Source organism: Vanessa cardui, chromosome 1, assembly GCF_905220365.1.
Source record: "Vanessa cardui chromosome 1, ilVanCard2.1, whole genome shotgun sequence".
Taxonomy (NCBI): domain Eukaryota; kingdom Metazoa; phylum Arthropoda; class Insecta; order Lepidoptera; family Nymphalidae; genus Vanessa; species Vanessa cardui.
Window position 1 is genome coordinate 15,209,461 of NC_061123.1, and position 16,100 is coordinate 15,225,560.

At 31.8% G+C, this 16,100-nt stretch overlaps 1 protein-coding gene across 5 annotated transcripts in view; it reads right to left on the reverse strand.

Annotated features, from left to right (window-relative positions):
* LOC124539862 overlaps positions 1 to 16,100 on the reverse strand; it is a 123,707-nt gene that overhangs the window by 22,259 nt on the left and 85,348 nt on the right. Inside the window, exon 2 of one of the 5 annotated variants that reach the window (XM_047117400.1) lies at positions 1,843 to 2,039. The exons of the other annotated variants lie outside the window; for them this stretch is intronic. Coding sequence (XP_046973356.1) covers positions 1,843 to 1,936 — 94 coding nt within the window. The 5' untranslated portion in view covers positions 1,937 to 2,039. The remainder of the gene's footprint in view (positions 1 to 1,842; positions 2,040 to 16,100) is intronic. 5 annotated transcript variants of the gene reach the window in all.

Consider the following 16,100-nt stretch of genomic DNA (forward strand, 5'->3'; position numbering starts at 1 on the left):
TGAAGTCACTTTCTTGTAAACCTTGCTTTTCTACTATATGTACCACAGATCAAAATACAGGAGAGTGACGTCCCCGACCCCATTGTAGCGCCATATTGTCCAAGTAGCGCTTTTGCGCGCTATTTAAATATGGAATTTTCAATATGATATTTAATATTAAATCAAAATGATTTAAATATAAAATCCATTTTATATTATTTAGTAGAAGTCAAGGAACCCAGTAAAAGATATGTTTTTTATTTCAAGTACATATTTGCCGAAAATAGCCTAGTAAAATACCCGGTAAAATAGCCTATTCGGTTTATTGGTTTCGTGAAAGAGCAGGAGACACACAGAGTTACTTTCACATGTATAATATTTGTATAGAAGTATAGATTGTTGATCAAAGTATCTATTATAGTAAAGTAAAAAAAGTAACAGCCTGTAAATTCCCACTGCTGGGCTAAAGGCCTCCTCTCCCTTTAAGGAGAAGGTTTGGAACATATTCCACCACGCTGTTCCAATGCGGGTTGGTGGAATACACATGTGGCAGAATTTGTATGAAATTTGTCACATGCAGGTTTCCTCACGATGTTTTCCTTCACCGCTGAGCACGAGATGAATTATAAAGACAAATTAAGCACATGAATCAGCGGTGCTTGCCTGGGTTTGAACCCGCAATTATCGGTTAAGATGCACGTTCTAACCACTGGGCCATCTCTGCTCTTCTATTATTTATAGTTCCTTATTACCCCAAAATCAATAACAATCTATTATTGATTTTGGGGTAATAAGGAACTTGGTCACGTTTTTGACCTTAATATACTATATATACTACAACCGTTTTTTCTACTTTATTTATTTTAAAGTCAACATCATTTTGTATTCAGCGAGTTTTAATATCTATCATTTGTATTCTCAAAGCAACTTCCTCTAAACTGTAACTTGTATACGGTCTTCATTGTTCTTATATGTGCTATTTCATTCGATATATCCGCTTTATGGAGTATTTGTATGCCTCGTTGGTTCAGTGAATTAAGATAAGGGTGACGGGGTAAAATCTCAGAACCCGCCAATAGAGGGCAAAAATTTAATACGGGAAAAATTTTGAGGCTCAACTTCAATTTAAAATTTTTACTTTCACAGTTTATTATTAAAAATATTTTACATATTTTTATAAAAATAAAAATAAAAATATTTTATATATTTTTTTATTTATAATTGATGTCCTTCTTTTGATGTTTTTGCGATAAAGGAATAGTTAACATTAAGTCCTTAAATATATACAAATAGGAATTACAAATACTTGAAAGGCAAGAATGCTAGCATATGTGTGATATTGGTTTGATAATTTAAGTAGTTGGAAACCATGTAATTAAAAGTCGAATTTATCAAATACTAGTTTCTTAATAAAATATTGAAATTGCTAATTTCAACGGCATAGCGTTGATAACATTCTTGCCATTGGCGTACATTGAACGGTTTGAAATTGAAATATCATTAACCCTAAAGCCACCAAGTTTATACCTTGGATTCTGCGGTCTGATAAGACAGTTTTGGAAATATTTTTTAGGCTTTACCACCACCTACCCAGATTAGGTGGATGTTATATTTAATATGAATTAATTTGCAATTGAAAATAAGCACAGATAGCCGGGCTGCTTAAAACATACCCAATGAAGGAAAATTCGAAGTTTTATTTTATTTATTAGGTAGGCTGTCGAAAGGGTTACCTGATGGTAAGTGATAGCTTTATGCTAGATAAAACACAAATCTTTATAAATATGTTCGTAGTTTTCTTTTTTATTAATTATATGTGGTACTAATATTAAGTGTATAAGAAGGGTATAAATTTGTTCTTACCAAGTATTTCCTCAAGCCAGAAGCAGGATACGTAGAGGAACAAGGCCACCCCCAGCCAGAATCCCAGTAGGAGCACAGCGAGATAGCCCCACATTATGATTATATCATCACTGTTTTAACATTCATTACGCGCCATTTTGTATTACATTTATATTGTTCTATTTATTTGCGTGATTGTATCAATATGTTCAGGTAACCTGTACAATATATTTAACATTATTTCATTTAATTATTTAATTATAGTTTTATTTAATGTGTAATTTGAATATATACGACTATAGCGTGCGAAATATGTTTTAATTTTATATAATTGTATCTAGCGAAAATGTAACTGTCTCATTTTATTGTTTGAACAGTTTTATATGATTCATACTAAATTTTTAATGTCATGATTCGTTGTTATTTTCATATTCGCATTTAAATTTATACACGTTCATAAAAAGTAGTTTAACTTTTTATAAACGTGTGAAAATATTTTATATTTATTTTTAGAAATTTTAATGTTTTCCCAAGTATTATATTATACTTTTTATATGAGTTTACATTATTTACTATTGTAGAGTCAAGTATGAAATTTTAATTGCTCAGCAGTTAGGTGTATCATTTTCGACATTAGAATTAGTATTTATTTAGGTATATTATTTTATTCATGGTGAGAACTCCGGCATTATTCTATTAACGATGTACGTAAATCATCATCAGCCTGTAAATTTCCCACTGCTGGGCTAAGGCCTCCTCTCCTTTTGAGAAGGATTGGAGCATATTCCCCTACGCTGCTCCAATGCGGTTTGGTGGAAAACACACGTGTCAGATTTTCTATGAAATTAGACACATGCAGGTTTCCTCACGATGCTTTTCTTCGCCGTTGAGCACGAGATGAATTATAAACATAAATTAAGCACATGGATATTCAGTGGTGCTCGCCTGGGTTTGAACTCGCAATCATCGATTAAGATGAACGCGTTCTAACCACTGGGCCATATCGATACTTTGTATATAAATTGATTAAATAAATCTAAAATTAATTATTATAAATGTACTAAATAGTTAACATTTTAAGACAAGTTTATTAAAACATTACATTGTAGTATTAATATAGTCATTCGTTTAGTGTATTTTGATAATTTTGCAGTCATTGTTAGTCTGTAAATAAAGTATACTTCTATTTATCTTAAGCTAAAGGTCGAACAAACTTACGTAATGATAATTACGACGATAAATATTTATTATGTATTTAAACTCAATTGCGCTTTGAAAAATACTTATAATGACTTGTACGTTTTATAAGATGTCGCATTATGTTTGATTTTTATTCGATACTAGCGACCCGACCCAGCTTCTCATGTACATGTATCGTTACATTATGATCAAATTACATAAAAACATTATGAATTGTAGCCTATGTTTTATTCTGTTTAACCTATATTACTGTAAAAATTCATCCAAGTCCGATCAGTAGTTTTTTTGTGACAGAGTAACAAACATATATAAAATCATCCTCACAAACTTTTGTATTTATAATATTAGTAGGATTACTTAGCAGGATATTTACATTTTCAAGCAGGCAAGCGACATTTCATATATAGATATTTTTGTTTACGTTATGTTTCCCAATTATTGTTTCGTGTCTGTATTAATTGAGTTCGGTACAAAAAATTTGAATGAATCTCAGATTTTCTTTCTCTAATGACTGTAATTATTCTGGTTCATTTGAACCGCAACAGATTAATCTACAATATGATATGGTCCAAAGACTGAATGAACATTTTAGATGGTAATATTTTGTATGCGTCCATGGCATTACCATAAATACCACGTAGAAGAATTAGTTTTTTAGTTGAATTGTCTAGCAATTAATTAGGATTGACTGTATGAGGTGATATTATCGTTCAAACCAATTCGTATCTTTTGGTAACACAGTAGTAGGTTCCAATCTGGGTGAGCGCTAGTATTTTTAACACTATGTTGCGTTTACCATACTGTTCATAGTTTCCTGTACGAACTTAAATAACATTTTGCGACAACCGCAGTGGAGTTCCCGTGTAGAACAAACGGTAAATAGCGCCACATAGATGTTTTAATTTGATATTAAAAAGTTCTATTAATAGGATTTCAAATACTTATGCTATTTATATATATTTGGCTAATAATATTCACTTCATAGTATTAAACTTGTTCACTTATCGCTTAAGTTACGAACCAAATAAGCAAGTTGTGTACGTTTATCAGTGTGGTCGCAGTTAGACGGTAATTCCAAACGTTTACGACGCGAAGCCTTCGGAAGGTCGTACTCGTCGTGATTTTAAACATTCATAGTACGCACGCGTCCCAGTTTCCGCCGTTTCGTGGAAATTTATGTGTGACTTTACATTCCGAAGGATGTAGTAACGTGGTTACAAATGTTAACACGATTATAGTTATGGCCGTAACTGTATTACTTGGACTGCACAGCAAACTCAAACTCAAACTCAAATAACTTTATTCAATATAGAATCATTACACTTTCTTACTGATGATCAATTGAAACACTACCACCGGTTCGGAAAAAAATACCCTGACCTGAGAAGAACCGGCGAAAGAAACTCAGCGGGTTTTTATTTTTTATTTTTGTAGTTTTTCTCATATATTATATGAACAAAGCACTTGGAATTACAGCGGGATGTATGAGTGATAAAGTCCTACCTACATATTTGGTTATCAAACCTCTTTAATTGATTTAATAATAAAATTAACAAATGATAGAAAAACATTGGATGATCCCGTAAATAGAACATTCTTGTATCCTATGATGATCAAATCAATCAAGTAATTAGGTACCAAATTACTTCATATGATAGTTTGATTCTCGTAAAGGACATTTTTGAAAGGAAACCTGCATCTTATGTTGGCCCGTGTATATAACACTGCGTGTTAGTGAGATTCAAACATTTTCCTTATCATAGGCTGATTTTGTCAAACCCAGAGGCCCTCTACGGGTTTTTCTTACACAGAAAGTATCAAAACTGTTTAAAAAATTCGTCGCGCGAATTGAACGATCGATTTCAGTTCTTGTATTCAAATTTATAAATTAATATCAAATAACGCAAAACAATCTAATTCTCAATGTAAAGCTTCTGACAGTTCGAATAAGAGGATCAGGTTTCTTAGAAATTTTAGTTTAACTATTTATAAAGTAACTGACAAAATAAATCTAAATAAAGTAATATTTTATTATAAGAATTGGTAAAAAAGGAATAAAGATTGAATGTTACGCAATAATATATTATATAATTGATAAAAATGATGATAAGTTAGTGAACAGCGTTTCAAAAGTGCTTAAAACCTACTTGAATAAAGTTTATTTTACACATAACTAAAATATATGTACATATATTATAATTAAAATTCGATTTTATGCACGTCCATTATTCATAATAGAAGATGACGGTGTTATAACATCAAACCGGTTGTTACTAATTTAATTTTGAGTAAGAAAGTTATGATAGTAGCGACAGTAATTCTCAGCGTTTATTTTCATATATTAAATCTTTTGTTTATCGTCATACAAAGAGATATAAAATGACAAATGACCAGCGTTTCCGCCGACAAAGTAGTCGGATACACTTTCCCGTTAGCGTTTCATAGTGACCACTTTCATCGGCAAAAACCGGCATTCTTTAAGACGATATGTGTAACGAAATATTGAATGAAGATTAATGTGGAGATTATCTGCTAACAACGTTATTGTATTCGTGGTTTTCGAACGTAATGCAATTAATCACTAGGTAACCCTCGTGTTAGTCCTTTATATATGTATTTAAAGTAAATCTTAGAAATATTATAAATTCGTTGTGGCTTTGCTTCCGTTTTCGTTGGTCAGTTAGGTTGGTTGTCAGGTGTTAAGAATAATAAATTAATAATTATTATAATAATAATTAGAATAAAGGGTTCAAGCTTGATTCATACCAAGATTTCATCAAATTCGATTCAGATGATTGCCTATGAAAGCGTAAATAAATAAAATTTTAACAAAAAGAAAAACCGACTTCAAACAAAACACTATTTTAAAACAAATGAATATGCACGAAAAAGTAATAAAAATAATTGCGTATTCAACATATTTTTTAGAGTCTTCCTAAGTTAAATGAAATGAAAAATATTAGACTACTTAAAAGTCGATTAACGATTATATCATGTAGTTATAGTTATTGGTATATTTGGAGCCGGTGTCAGCCACGGTGCCCTTGCCCCAACAATCAAAAGAAAGAAGCGATACGAGCCCCTTGATTGATCCAGTATATTATTGTGTAAAAGGTAATTTGTAAAAAACATATTTGTTAAAGTATTCTCGTATTGTTTTTTGATAGATATACTGTAGGGTTTTATTGGCTGACACCGACTCCAAATATAACAATAATTATAACTACATGATATAATCGTTAATCGACTTTTAAGTAGTCTAATATTTTTCATTTCATTTAACTTAGGAAGACTCTAAAAAATATGTTGAATACGCAATTATTTTTATTACTTTTTCGTGCATATTCATTTGTTTTAAAATAGTGTTTTGTTTGAAGTCGGTTTTTCTTTTTGTTAAAATTTTATTTATTTTTTGATTTTAAGTGAAGCTGATGTTGACTAACTATTTTTTTAATATGGATAGATTAAACGTTCCGTTTATATGAGTCAGAAACTACTTCGAGGACAATTTCAAAGGAAACTTGCGAATAAAGCAAAAATAGACTTTCGAAAATGCGGATTTAATATGTCACGCGGCGTAAACTACAAGGATCCCTCGAAAGAGCTGTAATCGAACTCAGCAAAAAAACTTTGAAAAAGACCAACTATATTTCGTACATCATATGACATCACATCACATACACAAAATTTGATTAAAGATAGTAAGAAATTCTGCCCCATATCGCACCCTAACTGCGAGCCGTATAGGAGTTCCATCACTACATAGTATAAAACAAAGTCGCTTTCTCTGTCCCTATATCTTTAAATCTACGCAACGGATTTTGATGCGGTTTTTTTTAAAAGATAGTGTGATTCAAGGGGAATGTTTGTGTTTATAAAACATGAACAATATAGTAAAGAAACACTGATAATTTTAGAAGTTTGCGATGTGATGTCGTATATAAACAAATTCTGTAGTATATTTAGTATCAGTATTGCACCCGTGCGAAGCCGGGGTCGGTAGCTAGTTGATTATAATATTCGACTATGATAATTACATAAACATAACCACATTACGGAAGGTGACTCAAATATCCAAATAACCTATAAATAAAAGATTCGACCGAGTATCGCTAACGTGCTCCTCAGAATTGTTCCGTTCCCTTCCGTTCCGTTACTTTGTCATGGATCCTGTCCTCAGAACCTTACCAAACTTTCACCAAATTACCCTTGAAGTATATATTTTATAATAAAAAAAGAATTATCAAAATTGGTTAACGTGATTTTCAGTTATTCACCTATTTGTCGCGCATATACGTAATGCAAATTTAAGACTTATGTCGTTTTCACATGGATACCATCATCGGAAAAAAAAATAAAAAAAATGGGACCCCACGGGAAGCACTACCTTTCAAACAAAAAAAAAATTATCAAAATCGGTCCACCCAGTGAAAAGTTATGAGGTAACAAACATAAAAAAAAAAAAAAAAAAAAAAAAAAATACAGACGAATTGATAACCTCCTCCTTTTGGAAGTCGGTTGAAAAAGAGACTCAGAGAAAAATACATATGTCTGTTTTTATTATTATAGAATCGCACAAAAATAATAAGTCGGTTAAATTTTGAAATATAAATTCATACCCTGATTTAAAACAAAGATACGTGACACCAGACTAACCACCGCACCCCCCTCTTAACCGAAGATTAAGTTGCGTGAGGTTGCTTTTTAATTAGTAAGATTACTAAACATTTCAAAACACTAATGAAATATCCATATTAACCATACACTAAATGTCATATTACTGGTTCTATTATAGCGTATATTCTAGTTATTCGAATTAGTGGTAGTCTACTTCCTAACAAACTCGACCCAAGTGAAGTCGAAAGCAAAGTAAACATTATAAAAAAAGTAATATTTCCAGTATTACTAAACAAGGACCGTAACGGACATATTGACGCTTCGAAAATAGGATTTCCTTTCAGCGAGGTGAGCGTCTATGTAGGGAAGCTAGGCCCGGTCAAGTGACTTCACTTTCGCTATACAGTTCAACGATCATATCGACGCGTCCTTGGGTTACGCAAGTGATGGAGAGATGGGGGATGGGAGAAACCTGGCAGCTTTGTCCGGCTAAAATTGGCGGACGATGTACTTATGTGAGCAGCAAAATCGAAATCAAAATATGCTTTACTAGCGATCCGCCTCGGCTTCGCATGGGTGCAATACTAATACTAAATATACTACAGAATTTGTTTATTTACACACAACATTCAAAACACATTAAAAACTTCTAAAATTATCAATGTTTCTTTATTGTTCATGTATTAGGTACGTATATACAAAAACCTTCATCTCTTGTTTGAACTGCAGATTATACCAACAAGAACCGGCAGACAATCAGTAGTTACTCTTTTACAATTTCCACCAAATTCGAGAGCTATGGAATTGATAGTTATATCATAAATACGTGGTTCAGCGGCGTTAGGGCTTTGTCCAGGCTGTCTTTTTTTTTGGATGGAAGATATATTAAGGATTATTATACCACCTCATTTACTAATTTGGAAATCAGGAATTGGTCGAATAGTATCAAAGTCAAAGTTCAACCTTTATTCAAGATAGAAGTGTTTACACTTTCTTATTGATTGTCGAAAATCTACCACCGGTTCGGAATATAATACCTCAGACCTGAGAAGAACCGGCGAAAGAAACTCAGCGGGATTTTTTTTTATAATGTCAATTTACAATATACAGTAATAAAGATATTCTTGTTATTTGAAACAGCCTGGAGGCGATCATCTCCTTTCCAAGGTGTGCAGTAAATAATCAACGTTAAAGATTGCAAAATCATGGGGGTGAAGATTTTGTATTTTGTATTGGCAAGTAATTGTGCAAGCTAGTGTAGGCACCCACGCATCATATAGGCAAGCAACAAGCAGCAATATTTAGTATCGTTGTGCTCCAGTATAAAGAGTGAGTGAGCCATTGTAACTACATGCACAAGAGACATTATCTCAGTTTCCAAAGTTTGTTGCGCTTTGGCGATGTAAGGCATGCCTAAAATTTGTTACGGCGTCAATTTCTATAGGCAGTGGTTACCACCTATCGGATGGCCCATTGTCCGTCCATAAAAAACTATTAGATTAAGACCAATATTGTTATCTCAGCTCATGTGTAATGTTAAAATTGGACAGCAAGTATATTAATCCTGTTATATCAGGGTAGGTAGTTTATAAATAATGGTAAGAGATATCAGCCGAACATTTTTTTTTTGAATATTTGAAATTAGAATCCCGTTATAAACAGACCATAACCGTTACCAATGGCTAGGAAACAATTAAAAATAACAGCCTTAATTGATTTAAGAATTTCACGTCTACCTTATATGGATATAGAAATTTGAGTGATAATACTATTAAAAGGCTGATTAAGATTTTTTGGATATAATTGTACGAAATTGGCGAATTTACAAGCTTGTGTGATCGATTATAATAGTGATAAATCACGAATATTAAAACGAAGAAATGGTAAAGCTTCACCGGTTCATCATAATACAGTAACCAGCTCCAATCTTAAGATAGAATGGTTTATTTAAACCCCTTGGTCATTATCATGCACTCCGAGCATTGGTGTTATTATTATACTGTATGTGTGCGTGATTGTGGTATGGATGTGTGGGTGTGTAAATACTTAAGTTAAACATTGTAAAGTGCCGGATTATAAATAAGGATATATTAATCGAGAGCTGTTAGTGGTCTATACAAAATGTAATCACTATTAACACGCAAAACGTAAATCTAAGCTTTGTCTATCATTATTCTTACTTCGATAGGAATATTATATAGTTTATAAGAACGTTTCTTACAATTGAATCAATAAACGTTACTTTAAATAAAAATATACTGAGTTTCTTGCTGGTTCTTCTCGATAGAATCTTCTTTCTGAACCTCTGGTGGCTTCACTTAATGTAATTGTTTAATGACGATTCAAAAGTGCTTGTAAATGCCTACTTGAATAAAGTATATTTTGATTTTGAAATGATAATATATAATTGTGGAGAACACGTACAGATTTCGATTTTCTTACATATGTAGTTTATTTTTTTCGCTCATATTCAACGTTCATAATGTTACATCAGCAGAGGTTACAGTAAGGTTAATGTTGGGTATTATTTAGTCAATAATCGTGTCTATAACATGTCTTATTACTATTTTATGCGAATACATTTAATTCAAGATCTAAACATTTTAACTTATATAGTCGTCATTCATTATTTACACTCCGTATCTTTTACATGCCGTATCGTTTAAAAAGTTTTTCCTAATTCTCCTTTTATTTTAAACTTCCTAATTTTAGCTATTATCTGTCTACATTTTATATCAAACATAGAAAACATTTAATACTCTTCTTGTTAACGTACATATAACCTTTTGCATTTAGAGTCAACAATTTATTTTTTCTATCGAGAATTCGGGACTTCACTTTAGCTGCGTCATTATGAAACCACAGATTTACATTCTCTAGTATTGATTTCCTTACGACGTTATTATTAAATTATTTGCAAACATTTGACCACGCATTCTTCAATTATATTTAATTGTATGCCTCTGCTTTGCGTCTCCCTAAAAAGGGGAATCCTCGATAAATTATTTGAGGAAAACTGAAAACGTTAATACTTAAACGTTAATACTGAGAACACTCTCAGCTCATTAAATAGTAAGACCCTAATGAGGTTAATCTATGCCAACAAGTAGCGACGTTTTCTTTGTAATATCTAATTAAAAAATAGACGCGAAAAAACGATGAACCAATATTATGTATATTGGTTATAATGTTTTAAATAATAATATGCTATATTAGTATTTTTTTTGTGGTATAGGTTGGCGAATGAGCATATGGGCCATCTGATGGTAAGTGGTCATCATCACCCTTAGACAATGACGCTGTAAGAAATATTAACTATTCCTTACATCTGTCATTCCTTACATATATCAATGTGCCACCAAATTTGGGAACTAAGATGTTATGTCCCTTGTGCCTGTAGTAACACTGACTTACTCACCCTTCAAACCGGAACACAACAATACTGAGTATTGTTGTTTGGCGGTAGAATAACTGATGAGCGGGTGGTACCTATCCCGGGCTTGCACAAAGCCCTACCAGCAAGTAAATAAAAAAAGTTGATGTTTAAATTGTGTATTCAAAAGTACTTCAGGTTTATTATCAAATCATCGATATTATAAATAATAAATATCAAAAGAAATTATTGATATACATCGTTGTTCGTGTAACGTGCTACACAATATCTGGTTATACCAATTGAACAATTGCAGCGCGTCGCTTAATCGGTCATCGCTTCCTAATTACGACATGAGAAATGATTAAATTTTGCCAAATCATTATCATAATGCACGACCGTTATATAAAATTCGCCATCGTTTTTCGCAAATTGCTAAACGAGAGAAACTATTTTAGTCGAGACGTCACTGATGATTTACCTATGTTGCCTGATAATTCACAAGTGACGGCGGGTTTGAAATGGATTAATACATTATTATTTCTATTACGAAATTGATTTAATTAATTATTGTATAATTAAGTTTTATGATTTAAATTGTTATTCCTGATGGAAAGGGTTATTTGGGATTCTTTAGCATTAATGCTTTAATTGTTATTAATGGCCTGTACCGACACGAATCAGCGGAGCTTTGTTATTGCTCCGAAATGCATTACTTCATTTCGAATCACGAGTGAATACATACACCTTTGAATCTTCTGAGAACAGGGGACATGAAAATGATCCCCACACAGTTCTTAGCCGCTAAGCTATCGTAAAAAATTGAAAAAAACGAAAAAAAATGGTACAAACTTCAACAAATTCGCTGTCCTGTGGCTAGTTATTAGCTTTTAAAATAAAGCTAGGCGTACAATAATAGTATACATACATATACACTAAATATCAGATCTCTTTTTTATTTGCAGATTTGTTTAAGGTTATACTAATTTCACTGATTATGCCTAAATTTTGACCACACGAATAGAATTATTACATCACTTCTTTCATAGCCAATGTGCCACCAATTTGGAACTAAGTAGCATATTTTTGGTATTTTTTATCGACTATATATTTAAAACTTTTAATGAACACCAAATATAGTTATTTTTTATAATATTAAAAAGAAATTGTAAAGAGATTTTGTGGTTAAAACAGAATTCGTCTTATTTTTGAAAGTTAGTTAAAGCTTCTCATAAAATAATATCATATTATGAGAAATTCTAAAACACACTGACCCGGCGAGGACGCGCTCCAATACTTTCAGAAATCTCTGATATTACGATTATATGAATGAATTTGTAATCAGTGCGAGTCAATTTTTCGACGAAAGTTATATCAGATTACATCAGTGTTATTTTATACTCAATTTTTTTATGCAAACACAAACGTTCGAATGTGTAACACAGAATGCTCAGCACATTAACATTTTAAATTATTTTTGGTTTTGGTAATATATTAATATTTGTTAGGAACTTTAATAGGAAATTACAAATAAAGAGCAACTAATCCAGCACTTGAAGGCACCACTATCCATCCAACTCCTTTTTCTATTTATAATTCATTTCATGACAGTAAAGGAAGTCATCCTTCAGTTTCTCCGTTATGATCGTCTTATTAAAATTCTGTTTGATATTTACCAGCCCATATGAGAGCAAAATAAATGATTAAGTACTAACACTTTATTCTTTCGAGGACAGCAACATCTGTCCAGATTCAACATAATTATAGTTTATTTTTCTTCATCTACTTGTAAAACTAGCTATTAACAAAAGTAGGTCTAGCTATCGTTCTAAGATTTCATAGCTTTCCTCTTGTTTCAAACTATCTGTCATACGACTTGATGAATGATTAAATAATGCGGAAATTGAACTGAATCCGTCAATTATACACTCGGCTCAGCTCGGTGTACTTTCAGATTGAGATTGCGTGAACAATGACACTTTTTACGACGAAACATTACACAAGTGTGACATTTGAGACACGTGAAATGACGATACGTAGAAATGTGCTAAAATTTGAATGATGGATAGCATTGAACATACTCCTACCTATCGAGAAATAGTAAAATACTTTTGTAAGAGCGTATCGAATGATACAGCTATATAAAGCATATTTATGTTTTGATTTTTTTTATGGTATAGGTTGGCGGACACATAGACAATGACGCTGTAAGAAATATTAACTACTCCTTACATCGTAAATGTGCCACCAACTTTGGGAACTAAGATGTTATGTCCCTTGTGCCTGTAGTTATAGTTGATGTATAATTATAGGCGTCTATGAAAATTGATGTGTCCCTCTAGTTCAAAGAATATAGTTGTAGACTACCACTATTTATTTCAATCGAAGAATGCATAAACAAACCATAGATTTATGTATCCTATGAGGTCTGCCATGTAATGACATTACAGTTTAACAAATTACAGAAAATTGACGCGACATTATTGGCCGAGAGCTTAGTCTATGATATTCACTATGGATTTGGGAAAAAATGGCGTTTTGAATGTCGACAAAACTAAAATCGAAATTTCGGAAGTAAAATTAATATGATATGTATTCAATAGGCTTCAACCGATTTTTTACTAGGAATAAATCGGCTTACACTATTAATATGTATAAAAAGACGATTATTGTCATACGTTATTCATATTCTCGTCCAATGACATGGCATTAATTCAATGTCAGCTGTTTGTTTGTATTTGTTCCTCTTGTGATTTAAAAATATTTTATTTATTTAACTTCAAATTAAATAATTTGTGAGTACTCTTTATTTATAAAATTTTAATTTCAAATTAAATTGTTTTGCTTTACTCCGTACTTGTTACTTATTTTCCTTAATAACCTCGATTGAAATAAATTAAAATGCTTTTTTATGATTTAAACGCAAAAAAACAGAATAAGGATAATAAAACCAGTTAAGAATACATAGTCCAAGGTAATGCGATGCTTTATACTTTATTACTTTTTTTACATCTTAATCACTCGACAGGTTTTTATTTTATTTTTCGATTGCGACCGCAAATATGTTTGCTTTATTGTATCTGTGGTCGTGTGACCATCGTTCACGTAAATGTATGCAAACGAAATTTGAGATTTTAAAAAGTTTGTATATATTGAATATCGTGAATCTAACTTCCGCATGATATAATATATACGTACATATTATAAACATATAATTAGAATGTCTTATAAATAAATATAGTGTATGTTTGTTTTCTAAATCGATGATATAATATATTCGACTAGTTTTAAACACGTTATTTGAAATGTTAATTTCATCTTATTTATAGAAAGATAGAATCGCTTATCTAGTTGCGAGATGGAAGTAAAAGATTAACCCACCGCTCTGCAGTAATGCGGGTTTGCGGATACATTTACTTCCTTCTAATTATGAAGGAGTTTGTTCGCAATGATTATTTCCTTGTACCTACATAGAAAATGAATAATTTGTCTTAGCATTACTATTACTACAATGAATTTACATAGTCACGATAACATTGAAAATGAGAAGTAACGACGTTACCACAAACACGCAGATCCAAGATAACTGGAAAACTAATGAACTTTTTCTACATCGACTAGGCCGGGAATCGAACCCGGGACCTCGGAGTGGCGTACACATGAAAACCGGTGTACTGCACTCGACCACGGAGGACATCAATCGTCGTAGTGTCGGTAAATCTAATTCTCTTGATTATTTTAAGTTTTACAATAAATATTCAAATTTAAATGAAAAAGTTACCACTGCTTCGGAATGTAATTATATCGAAAACAATTGGCATAACAAAATAATTAGGTTTCCGACAATTAAAGAATAATCGTTTTAAATTATTAATAATCTATAGGTATGTTAATTTAAAACGATAATTGTTATGTTTCGATTGCGTTTTAAAAAACAATCTATAGTCGTTTTGACGTTAGCAATTATTAAATACTTGTATTATTATCATCATCCGGAGATTATGAATGCGTTTGTTTGTAACGCTTTCATATTTTAACTACTGAACTTCTCATCATGGAACTTGGTACGGCTGGGACGAAAAAAGGACATAGGCTACCTAAAATCTGCCCTGAATCATGTTTACACAAGGATGAAGCCACAAGCGAAACTAATTACTATACGTCAAAATCTTTTTACAAGCACTTTTGAGTTTGTAATCTTTGGTTTTCCAGATTTATTTATTAAAAAGTATTTTCATTGGCGTGACACACTTTCTTTATTAGACATTCAGTCTATTGAATTGCCAAATGAAATCTGAATCCATTTATTGTTTTCAAGACGCTTTATAGACGCTCACACGTTTTTTTAGCGGTTATACTTATCACGATGATGACGTCAGACATAAAGTAAATTGATGTAATTATAAGATCAGGTCCGGATTTAGTGGTCTGGAGGCCCCGAGGCAAGAAAGAAGTGGAGGCCCGTTTTTATTTTACAAATAAATGCAACTATTTCTGAATATATTCCAGACTCAGTTTGAATAAGTTATTGCCAATAGGCCAAAACAAATTAACTTGTTTCTAAGTCATAAATTTTTTACTATTTATAAAAATAACTATTTACCCTCTCTTGTGGGTTCCCTGGCCTTTAGCAATGAATACGCTCGTCTAAATCCTTCCCTATAGCAGACAGTTTTCTCGTGATCAGTTCCAAATTGAAATTTAAATTAATAAGATAACAAGAAACACATAGAAAATTATAATACGAAGAGTGTATTTTTTTTCTTTTAGGCCTCACGTATCCATGCATGAAATATTCTGCCGATGTATAGGAATAAAAAAAAAGTGGTAATGATTAACGACCTTCCTGTCGATTCTTACATTTAGATATCTATTCTTTATATAACAGTCATTATCTATGCTTCTATATTAATAGAATTTTATTATAGAATAAAAGCTTGAACATGGGCTACTTTTTATGGGTAGCACGTGACCACCAACACCTTATACGCGAGCGAATATACATATTTCGTCACCATTTGACCAAGAAAATTTGGCACAAATTGTTTTTTCTTTTTTTATAAAGAATTGAATCGGTTACAAATGGCAA